The sequence below is a fragment of the Phoca vitulina genome, unplaced genomic scaffold, assembly GCF_004348235.1.
Source record: "Phoca vitulina isolate PV1807 unplaced genomic scaffold, GSC_HSeal_1.0 scaffold7, whole genome shotgun sequence".
Classification (NCBI taxonomy): domain Eukaryota; kingdom Metazoa; phylum Chordata; class Mammalia; order Carnivora; family Phocidae; genus Phoca; species Phoca vitulina.
Window position 1 is genome coordinate 68,652,036 of NW_022589710.1, and position 11,472 is coordinate 68,663,507.

At 50.1% G+C, this 11,472-nt stretch overlaps 1 protein-coding gene across 1 annotated transcript in view; it reads right to left on the reverse strand.

Moving 5' to 3' along the window:
• Positions 1-4,135: 4,135 nt before the first annotated feature.
• The window catches only part of CINP (cyclin dependent kinase 2 interacting protein), a 21,489-nt gene continuing 14,152 nt past the window's right edge, over positions 4,136-11,472 (reverse strand). The window contains exons 4-5 of the mRNA XM_032405965.1: positions 6,645-6,774; positions 4,136-4,612 (exon numbers count right to left, since the gene is read on the reverse strand). Coding sequence (XP_032261856.1) covers positions 4,410-4,612; positions 6,645-6,774 — 333 coding nt within the window. The 3' untranslated portion in view covers positions 4,136-4,409. The remainder of the gene's footprint in view (positions 4,613-6,644; positions 6,775-11,472) is intronic.

An 11,472-nucleotide genomic window follows, 5' to 3' on the forward strand; every position in this document is an offset into this window, starting at 1 on the left:
TTCACCGTGGTGGGTGTGCTACTCTAAACGGAGGGTGCATTTAGTGGAGTAGAAGACCCCCTCGTTCCACGGAGCAGGACGTTCTGGCGGCGCACTCGTGAGTTTGACCTGTGCTCGTGGAGGGACGGCAGCCGCCAGGACTGACGGACAGGCCTCTGCTCTGGGCGCCTGTGCTGTGCCGGCCAGGGCAGCGTTCAGGGGTCCCCTGATCCCCAGGTTTATAGCACGGCTTCTACCCTGTGGTGCTGCACTAGCACACACACCTTACTACGTAGAAAGCACAGGAAAATTTCCTTTTCTCGTGAAGGATTTTCCTTTGTATACATAGTCCTTATAATTCGAGAGACTCAGATTAGGGGCAGGAGTGAAGAGGCGTCAGAGCACCCATCTGGGGACACATACCACCCAAGGGACTCCCACGGGGTGGCTGCTGCGGACCCCAGTGAGGACGTATGTTTTCAGCGTTTGTTACCTTACCTGGCATCAAGCCCAACTACTGTCATTACTAAATGCAACGAAAGAAAGTCCTTTATTTTCTATGTTCTCTGGAAAGCACTAGGGCCTGCAGCCGCGGCCCCCACCCCCCAGCCCTGTCAGGCTCATCCACGTTGGCCTCCCCAGTGGTCACGGGAGTGGGGAGAGCTGAACTGGAAGAGAGGCCGAGAGGGAGCCAGTCTTTAATGTCCTCTGAGGCCTACAGTTTTTAAAGAATAACGTCTATTTTCATCGAGGGAATAATAAGCACATAATAAGTTTGAAATGGCAAAAGCTACGGGAAGGCCTGTGCCCAGCACGGGCAGCCCGACCTCAGCCCTCGGCCCCTCGGCCAAGGTGAGCACTTTCTCCTTTTTGGTGATTTACCTCCATGTGTTCAAGTTATGTCTCTCTCACAGCGTTCTTGATTTATTCGTGCTCGATGGCATCGTGAGACATGGGACACGGCTCGCACACCTCCCTGCGGGTGTCCTTCTATCACGGGATGGTATTAAGTCAGGATTTAATGCTCACGGTGAAGTGTAAATACTGCTCGTGTGTTGTGACGACACGACTTCCCGGAAGTTTGGTTTTTCCTAGAGAGAACCGCCCTGGGCTTTTTCATTCGCTTAGTGGCTTGCTTTCTTTTCTGCCATTTGTTTTTTGATTTTAACAAGATTGTATGGGCATATAGTTTAAAGTGTCAGTTCTCTGAGACTTATTTTTTAAAAGAGAAAGCAGCCCCTCCCCTTCCTCTTCTCTCTGTTGATCTGATGCTCGTACCTGTGGCGCCGTGAGGGCCACCGTCGTGTGAGCTACGGCCTCCATCACACCACGTAATTATTACACTGTCTTCCTCCATCCTCCTCCCGCGGTCACCAGCTCCAGGTCTTGTAGCTGTCTCTTTGGCGTTTTCAGTCTACGTCACTATGCAACAGGCTAATACTGTCACTTCTTGATGTTCTAGGTTTAGGCACTACCGCCCGGCTCCAGGGGCTGAGCGCACCCATGCTACCCCCAGTGCCACCGCCCGCGTGCACTTGCCAACCTTCCCCTTGGTAGGATGTCAGCTGGCTGCTTCAACAGAGGTAGCGGGGATAAGCGACTGGAACACGCTGGCGTTTTATTTCTCTCTCGTCTTAGTCCCTTTGGGCTGCTCTAACCAAATACCACAGACTGGGAATCTCGTAGACAGCAGGAGCTTATTGCTCACAGCTCTGGAGGCTGCAGGCTGGAGATCATGGTGCCAGCATGGTTCGGTGAGAGCTCTGTGTGTCCCAGCTGGACACCTCTCGCTCTGTCCTCACATGGCGGACGGGGCTGTGGAGCTCTCTGGAGCCTTTTTCATAAGAGCATGGATCCCACGCATGGGGCTGCACCCTCATGGCCTGAGCACCTTCCAAAGGCCTCACCCTGTTACTTACCATCTCCTCCAGGGGTTAGGATTTCAACATATGAATCTGGCGGGGACATTTTGAGATGACGGCACCTCCCAAGTGAAAACGTGAGCCGGAAGGCAGTCGGGAACTTGAGTGGCCTTCCTCCAGAGGTGGCCCAGACCCAGGTTGCTTCCTCGCCCCTTGGGGGGGAGGGGCTTTCCCCAGAGGCCTGAGGGGGCTCATCACCCTCATATGTCAGCTCCGTCCCCCAAAACGTGAGGGGCAGGAGGGGCACACACAACTTTTGAGAACCAAAAGTTGGCGCGCACATCTCAGTCACGTGGCCACGGTTGGCCGCAAAGAAGGTTCTATTAAACTGGTAGAAACCTATTAAACTGGTAGCCATGTGCCAGCTAAAACCCAAATGAAGCAAAGATATACTGAAGGACCACCAGTGGTCTCTGCCAAACCCCGTCTCCCAGAATGGTTAAAATTGTTGTGGGTCGGTCTGGAGAGGCAGGAGTAACAGCTCTGGAACCTCCGGGGCTTCAAACAACCAAGGTGTATGTCTCCTCATGCGACATGTCCCTCACAGGCTGGTGGGACGGCTCTGCCTCATCACAACCAGGTCGGGGACCCAGCGGGGTGGCCACATCTCAAACCCTGCAGTGGCCAAGTCAGACGGAGGGAACTGAAGGGAGGTCTGTCCTTCCGTGACCAGAATCTGCCACGTGGTCTCCCCCAATGGCAAGAGAACCAGAAGAGCAGGCTTTCATGGGCCACAAGGGCAGGACTCCAGGATTATCTGGTGGATGGCACGGATGGCTGACCAACTATCGGGTCACGTTTTTATGACATGCAAGTGTTATTCAGAGCTGAGCTGTGTGGTATGTTGTGACTACTTTGATGCTTTTGTATAAGCTTTTCTGTTTCCTGGAGGGTGTTTTTCTTTTCTTAGTTTTAATGAAATGTACTTATCGTGAATTCACCCTGAAGCCCTTTCCCAATCCTGTTCTATTTTTGCGGACTTGCCCTTTGCATACTCCTTGGCTGTCTATTTTGGCAAGATACCTGGAGGCAGAGAACCGTGTGAACAGTCTCCTAGGTTTAGCAGTCTGTCGGCTCTCTGGAGACTTCACTGTTGTGTAGTGAGCGCAGAATTCAGCAAATTCAACCACCAGAGGGGTCATCCTTTGATTTGATGCCTCTTCCATTTCGTGAGAGATCTCTGCACCAATGCCACCGGATAATTTGTCACTTAGCTCTTTTGTGTCTGTCTGTCCTTCGCAATGTCAACCCTTTCCATTAGTTCCCCTGGGCCACTTGGGTGTCTGGGGATGAGGCATCAAGAACCCATGGAATGTCCTAGAAAGGCCTGCTCACGGTATTAAGTCCTTCACTGCCCTTTTTTTTTTAAATACACCCAACGTGGGGCCTGAACTCACAACCCTGAGATCAAGAGTCGCATGCTCCACAGACTGAGCCAGCTGGGTGCCCTGAAGAGCATTTATTTTTTAAGTACGTCCGAAACATAAAACTGCCCATGGACCTCAGGGCCCAGTCCCGCCCATCTGCCCCTGGGGCTCATGACAACAGCCTGCTGGGCAGGGCGGCCTGGAGCAGAACACCCTGTCTGCCCCATGCTAACTGCGTGGCTTCCTGGCTGCACGATGTCTGAGGGGCAGCTTTTATGGTAGAGAGACATCAGTGAGTCCACAGGGACAGAGGAAGGAGATACTAAGAAATGTTGCCTTTCAGTGCTTTTGAGGTGTCAGTTTGCACAGCGGGGTAGGCTCGCTTTCTCCCAAACGAAATCCCTGCCGTGTACGGTGTTTATTGGAATATTTTCCTTCTTTCCCTGTTTCTGGGATGCTGCAGCTTCAGTCAGAGGAGGCTACATCCCGTGTCCGTATCACATCCATGCCGTAGCACGACGTTCCTTACATTTGTCTCTGGGAAGCAAATGGTAGGATCGAGCCCCCAGGATTTGGTTGCAAATGTTGTCGGACTCTAGGACTTGTGCCTGAAGAATCACGTGGCTTTCATGGGCCTGGCACATCCTCAGTCTGCAAATACAGGCAACGTTTGTAGGGAGTTTTCATGAAGCCGCTCTCTATTACTCAGTTAGCTCTATGGTATTCTAAACATTAGTTGTAATTACAAAACTAACGTGCAGAAAAATTTAAATACTAGGTATAAAGTAAAAATACCGAACCAGGGCTTTCCTACATGAATGTCATATAAATACAGCTGATTTACAAAAACGAGATCACTCAGTCATTCTGGTGAGGAACTCCTTTATTTCATGTAGAAGTCCCCTTGGGTGACAGGTTCACAATAGGTGCAGATGACGCCGTGTGGCGGATGGCTCCCAGCAGCATGGCGTCTGGGGAGGCACAGGGAGCCGCTGAACTGATCCAGTCTGGAAGACACTAAGGTCGGAGGGTGGCCACACCACAGCTCCAGGTCTTACGTGAAAGACTGTCCACCATGGGGGCCACAGAAGCAGCCAGTGGTTGGGAGCCTGGGGGCTCAGACTGAGGCTGTGCTGGGAGGTCACAGGGCCCGGTGCCCTGTTTCGAGCAGCATGCTTTCCAGAAGCAGCTTGCTGTTGGTCTCCACGAAGGGCTGGTGCAGCCACATTGACAAGTAGCTCAGGGTGAGGTCGTGGTCTGTGGTGTGCGCTAGCTCTTCAATGACCGTGCGTTTCAGAAGAAGCTCCTTCTGGTACATGTCCGACAGCTGGCGGGAAACCTCATCTGAAACAAACGTCTCCCCTTAATAGCACAAGTTCACAGAACTGCTCCTGCCTGGGTGTGAGGCGCCACTTTGAAAAGCTCTTCGTTGAAAACTAGACTCAGGGGGCACCTGGGTGGCTCAGTCGGTTAAGCGTCTGCCTTCAGCTCAGGTCATGATCCCGGGGTCCTGGGATTGAGCCCCACGTTAGGCTCTTTGCTCAGCGGGAGCCTGCTTCTCCCTCTCCCTGCCGCTCCCCCTGCTTGTACTCTCTGTCTCTTGTCAAATAAATAAATAAAATGTGTAAAAAAAAAAAAAACTAGACTCAGCAATAGCGCGGAGATAAAGAAGGACCAGGTGGGTCTGTGTCACTCTGGCTCATGCAGACCAGTAGGATTAGTCAGCATGGTAAGTGTCATGAAATTAATAAGTAGCCTTTTCTGCTCAACTCTTCGGTCCTGTGATGACTATAAACAGCAGATTCACCTCAAACTGACAATATTCCAATAACACATTACATCAAATGGTTTTACCCTTTTCTTCCTTATTTAAAAGGGAGGTCTCAAATCGGCATCAAATGGCTAGGCCCTTCTTTTGAACTAACAAAGCTAAAGGTAACTCTGAGGGGCGCCTGGGTGGCTCAGTCGGTTAAGCATCCAACTCTTGATTTCAGCTCAGGCCACGATCTCAGGGTCGTGGGATCGAGCCCCATGTCAAGCTCTGGACTCAGCAGGGAGTTTGTTTCTCTCTCTCTCCCTCTGCCCCTTCCCCTGCTCTCACGTGCACGCTTGCTTTCTCTCTAAAATAAAGAAATCTTAAAAAAAAAAAAAAAGGTAACTCTGATCTTGTAGAACTTAAGTAATGGATTCCATGTTCCCAATAGTCTTCTTCTAGTGGGTGGCTAAACTGACTTCAACTTATCTTTTTTTTCCAGTACTGGGCTTGAACTCACAACCCTGAGATCGAGACCTGAGCTGAAATCAAGAGTCAGATGCCTAACTGACTGAGCCATCCAGGTGCCCCAAAACCTATCTTTCTGAAAAAGGAAAAAAAATTCTGCCTCTGCACAGGAGGTGGAATTCATTCTACCCATTTTTTTAAGGTTATCTATTTTTTTTTATTAAGTAATCTCTGTGCCCAACGTGGGGCTTGAACTCACAACCCCAAGATTGAAAGTCGCAGGCTCTGTGGACTGAGCCAGCTGGGTGCCCCGACCACTTGCTTTTAAAGGGTTAATAAGGGCACCTTGCTTCATGTGTCTCTAATTACATTTAATATTCTTTGCTAATTATTAGAGCCAAGAAGAAAGGCCCATTTTAAGATGCCCAATCTCCTTCCCTTCCAACACATCACAGGCCTCAGCATGTATCCTCAAGATCTCCACATCAGTCAATAATTAGGGCTTGCACTGGGCGCCTGGGTGGCTCAGTTGGTTAAGCGACTGCCTTCGGCTCAGGTCATGATCCTGGAGTCCCTGGATAGAGTCCCGCATCGGGCTCCCTGCTCGGCAGGGAGTCTGCTTCTCCCTCTGACCCTCCCCCCTCTCATGTGCTCTCTCTCACTCTCTCTCAAATAAATAAATAAAATCTTTAAAAAAAAAAAAAATTAGGGCTTGCACTTTCACACATTCCAAATGAAAATTTCAGGAGGTTCCCCGCCATAGTCTTTTCCCTTGCAATCAATGTGGTGCTTCTGACATTGAATCAATATTAATTGTAAAGTCCCTGCATGGCATTTCCATATGCATGTGTAGGAAAGCAAGGTCAATTTTATCCCAGAGCATTCTCTCCTCACCTACCCAAAAGACTGCACAAGTGGAAATGCAAGGTTAATTAAACCAGGTACACCACAAATGATGATGCATTGCCTTTTCCTTCTGTTTCAAACTCTATCATTTCAATCTAAGGCAATTTAAATGATTTTGCACTAACTAAGGGGACTTCCCTTCCCTCAACTCATTCTTGAATTGAATTTCAAACTCTGTCAGGTTCTTCAAGTATGCAAATACTCTCATAATTTCTACTCCTGAGAATCAATGCAGAGAGAACTACTTACAGAAATGGGCTGTGGGCCACGTGTGAAACAGGGGTGGCCGATGCCTCCCGTCCCCACAATGGTAGTTCTCCAGCTCACAAACCCCCTTAGTGGTCGAGGACAGCTTTTCCATTTTCATCTGTATTTTGGCCTGAAAAGGTATTAATTGGGAATAGGAGAACCTTATTTGAAATCGATTCCAGGGGCACCTGGGTGGCTCAGTCGTTAAGCATCTGCCTTCGGCTCAGGTCATTATCCCAGGGTCCTGGGATCGAGCCCTGCGTCAGGCTCCCTGCTCGGCGGGGGGCCTGCTTCTCCCTCTCCTGCTCCCCCTGCTTGTGTTCCCTCTCTCGCTGTCTCTCTCTCTGTCAAATAAATAAAAATCTTTAAAGAAAAAAAAAAAAAAGAAATTGACTCCAGTCTCAGATTCAATAACTGTAAGCTTTCAAAGCTAAGAGGTACAAATCTGTTGAGACCTAAAGTCAAATAACACTGTTCACTCCACGTGCAGCACATTTCCAGGCAGATGGAGCCAGACAGTGGCTACGATCTCATTCATTTGGATTACTTCAGAAATAACCCCTGGATTTCCAGGGCTGGAAAGACAGAGCTTTCTGAGTCCCACTTCCCTAAGATTTCCGAAGGCACTAATTTTTTTAGTCCCAAACACCTGGAGGAGGGGCGCCTGGGTGGCTCAGTCGTTAAGCGTCTGCCTTCAGCTCAGGTCATGATCCCAGGGTCCTGGGATCGAGCCCCGCATCGGGCTCCCTGCTCGGCGGGAAGCCTGCTTCTCCCTCTCCCGCTCCCCCTGCTTGTGTTCCCTCTCTCACTGTGTCTCTCTCTATCAAATAAATAAAATCTTTAAAAACAAAACAAAACAAAACAAAACACCTGGAGGAATCACAAGGCAGGCTCTGCTCTTATGGAATGAGAGGAGGAAGGGTATTACATGAGTTCATTTCTGACTTTTACTAACTGCCTCTGGGTTTACTGAAACCTCGAGGCTCGGTTTCCTTGCCTGTGAAACGGTAGTGGTGAAAGGCAGCCCCTCACACTTCACACAGGAAGTGGGGAGAACGGATGCCTCCAGTAGGGTGGGCTCTGCGGGGGAGCCCGGCCACTGCAGGGGACACACGGACACTGTCCCCGCTGCACAGATGGCCCGCACAGACCGCTCTGACAAAGCGCTAACATGGCGGCCAGAAGGACTAAGTACTTCTGAAGTACCTGGTTGGGGCTATAGAAGGGTTTGTTACATAAAGGGGCCGAGTAACTAAGATTCCAGATTTCAGCAGCACAGACCCACTAAGACCACATTTCTAACCCCTACGTATGTGCACAGGGGTGAATACACAGAGATCTATAAATTGTCAAAATCTGAATTCCTCACACTTGGTCCTTCAGCCACTCTCTAATTATGCCGGATGTGGTGTGCACTAAGTTTAGCTAATGTCGATGTTTAAGGGACTACATTCCTTTCCCCAATCTTTGTAGGTTCGATCTTTCACTTGGCCCCACACCAAGAGGTAGGACTCAGCACTTCTGTATTACAGCTGTGGGACAATTCTCAGGGCTGCTGAGCTAGGGAAGGTCAGAGCCAGCACTCCACACCAGGCTTCCTGACCCCACATCTCTTGGCATGCCATCCTCTGTCCTCTGCATCCTGCCACCTAATGCAAAGAAAAGCTTATAAATGATCAGGACAGCAAGGAAAATCCTGAAGGCCCGACAGGACTGCAGTGCCAAGCGCAGCTCGGTCATCGACAGAGACACAGATTACGCACGGTGGGCAGCCCTAAGCCCGCAGGGCACGAACGGAGGCGCACACTCCCAGCCCAACCTCCTCCCACAGACCAAACTGCAAAATGGTCGTCCACGTTAGGGAAAGGGCTGCCTCAAAGCCCCCTGCCAAGGTCAAATTCATTAAAGACACTTAAAGCCAAGTCTGGGAAACCATTCTCTCCAAAAGCTGGGGAACAGGACAAATAATACTAAAAGCCTTATCACATCAACTTTTGGTTTTGAACATAGAATGAGAACTTGTTTCCAAACCACTTCAAAATAGAATAAATTCCCTGGAGCAGAGGATTTCAGTGCCTGATGGCTGGCATCCAGATCTTGCTTTCTAAAACCATCCTCCAATAAGAGGAACCAGGGCTCCTTGGAGAAATGGCTGATCCTAGAACCGAGGCAGGAAATACACAAGATGGGCCTAGAACATCTTGTAATGCTAGAAAGTAAGGAAGTGTTCCAAAAAACCCAAACCAAAAATTCACAATGATGGAAGCCTGTCAAAGGGACATAGGAGCCAACGGAACTCGTAATGGCTGAAGCAGGAACAATTTGAACAAAACAAAGCAGTACTGTATTACAACCCAAAGTGGAAAACAAATAGCCATGAGTCCACACTGCTAGAAATGCGTGGTCCAGTAATTCACAGGTGGGGGAAGACAGACATAATTTATGTACATGCTACACCCTCAAAGAGGTGGGACAGAACTTCCCACTCCTTCAGCGTGGGCTGTGTGGACAGCGGGAAGGGAGCTCCTTTTACAGAGAAACCTGACAACGCCTCAGCCAGGCGGTCAAGGTCAACACCCAGAGCGATAGGGCGTGGTCACAGTCCACACCCTTGCCGGGATGTGATGAGACCTCATCTCTGCGGTCTCCCCCGAAGAACCCACAACCCCGGCCAAATCATGAGAAAGTCATCAGACAGACCCCAAGTGAGGGACAGCTGCAAAATGCCTGACCCATCCTCCTCAAAACTGTCACTGTTATAAGAACCAAGGGAAGTCTGTGAGACTGGCGGCCACGAGGGGCCCGAGGAGACATGATGACTACATTCACTGCGGCGTCCGGCATGGAGAGAGGGCAGTGGGAAAAAAGTAAGGAAATGTGAATAGACCACAGCCTTCATTCAGTAACAGCGTATCGGTGCTGGCTCACGAATTATGACAAAGTGGCGTACATGTTTGTGTACATGTTTGTGATACGCAGGACAGTAATGTCTGACGTGGGGTGCGGGCTGGGGATAGTTTACTCCAACTCTCCATACTACCTGCTCAACCGTCCTGTAAATCGGAGACTGTCCCAAAAAATCAAGTGTTCACAAAAAATACAGAGAATTAATCCACTGGAGCAGCACACTGTGGCTTGGGGACCATAGAGACCAGGGCACCTGCCTCTTCCCAAAGCCACCGGGCCACGGCATTGGTAACCCTGCGCCACACGGTGCGGCCTGTCTTCCAACTCAGGTCGCTCGCCTCGGGCCCGTGTGCCTCTCCCTCCCATCCATACGTGCCTTTGAAAGACAGAAAACTTCCCTTCTTGGGAAAAAGGGAGTCAGCCCCAGGCTCAAAGACTTTGGCTGGGAAGCAATATTCAGCTAACATGTGTATAATGTGATTTTAATTGTATTACAGAAAAACGTTAAGTAAATAAACAGGATAGGATTAATACAAATTGTGAGGTAGGCCTAAGAATGGATGAAATGTAAGTACACTGATGTAGCTCTACCCAGGAGTTAATTCCTCCGTGATCTTTGTGATGAACCCACCGAGTAATCATCCAGCCCTTTGGGGGCACATTTCCCACCACAGGACACACCAGCTCCGTGGGAGCCCCTTCCAGCTCTGGACGGGACTTGCAACATTGTTCTCTGGTGGGAGCCAAAGCTTCTGCCAGTCCCGGGGTCTCCCTTGTCCCCTCAGAGGCCTCAAAAAACCAGTGGACCATTTCCTGTTCTCGGGACAGCCTTTTGGCTGTGATGGTGGCTGTTTTGTCTGCTGGTTCCCCCTTTCCTGGGCTAAAACTCCAGTTCCCCCAATTACTTCTCTTTGACAAGGCCCGTCCCCGTCCAAACACGCATCCACGCTGGCTCTGTCCGCGTTGATGGGTGGGCCCATCATTTTGTTGGCTGTCATGGACACAGCCCAGGCTTTATCTGAAGATCTTGGGAGCTCGGCTGACCACGAGCAGGTGGTCACCTACAACCCAGCGGCTACCTTCCCCTGGCCTGCCTCACCCTGGGCCTGTGCTGCAGGTCAGGGACCAAGGGCAGGCACCCCACCTTTCCTCTGCTGCTGCCCAGTTCATCGAGCCTGCCGGCTGGGTTTTCTGCATCTTGACTCTCCCTGCAAACATCTTCCCACGCTGCCCCTCCTCAGTGCAGGTCCGTGGGGCTGAGGAAGGGGTCCAGCGTACCAGCCTGCCACTCAAGAATGGGGAGAACCTAGGACAGACAAACAAAGCCAATCACTCCTGGCGTGCCTGAAATGAAAGGCACACCCCTTCTTCCCCATCGGCCTCTCCTCTGAAACTTTTTCCTGATGGGCCTACGTCCACAGTTACAAATGAGAACGTGTGATCTAACAAGAGCCAAGTGACATTTAAAAACAAAATCCTTTCAGAGTTTTTTTTACATTTTATAAAAGTCACATTAGTATGTGTTGAAAATGTTTCTCATTCTAACACAGCTTTGAGATTCTATGACAGGCTTTATCCTGGAAGGGAACAAGAGATGAAGAGGCTCTGGTGGGAGGTGGTGGCTCATCAAAACGACACGCAGCGAGGCAGTCAGGGCTGGAGCGCAGCTGACTGAGCAGCACGTGTAGCTTCTTGGCTGTTTAAATTATTGTAATACTGGAATTCAGCCACCCGGTGTCTTTTCTTTTAGGAACAATACATGCACCTGCTTTTTTACTCAAACAAAAACATATATTTTTAAAAGATTTATTTATTTATTTGAGAGAGAGAGGGAGAGAGGGGGAGAGAGGGGGAGAGGGGGGGCAATGAGGGGGAGAGAGGGGAAGAGGTGTTCGCATCATTGCGGGGGCAGGGGGGTGGC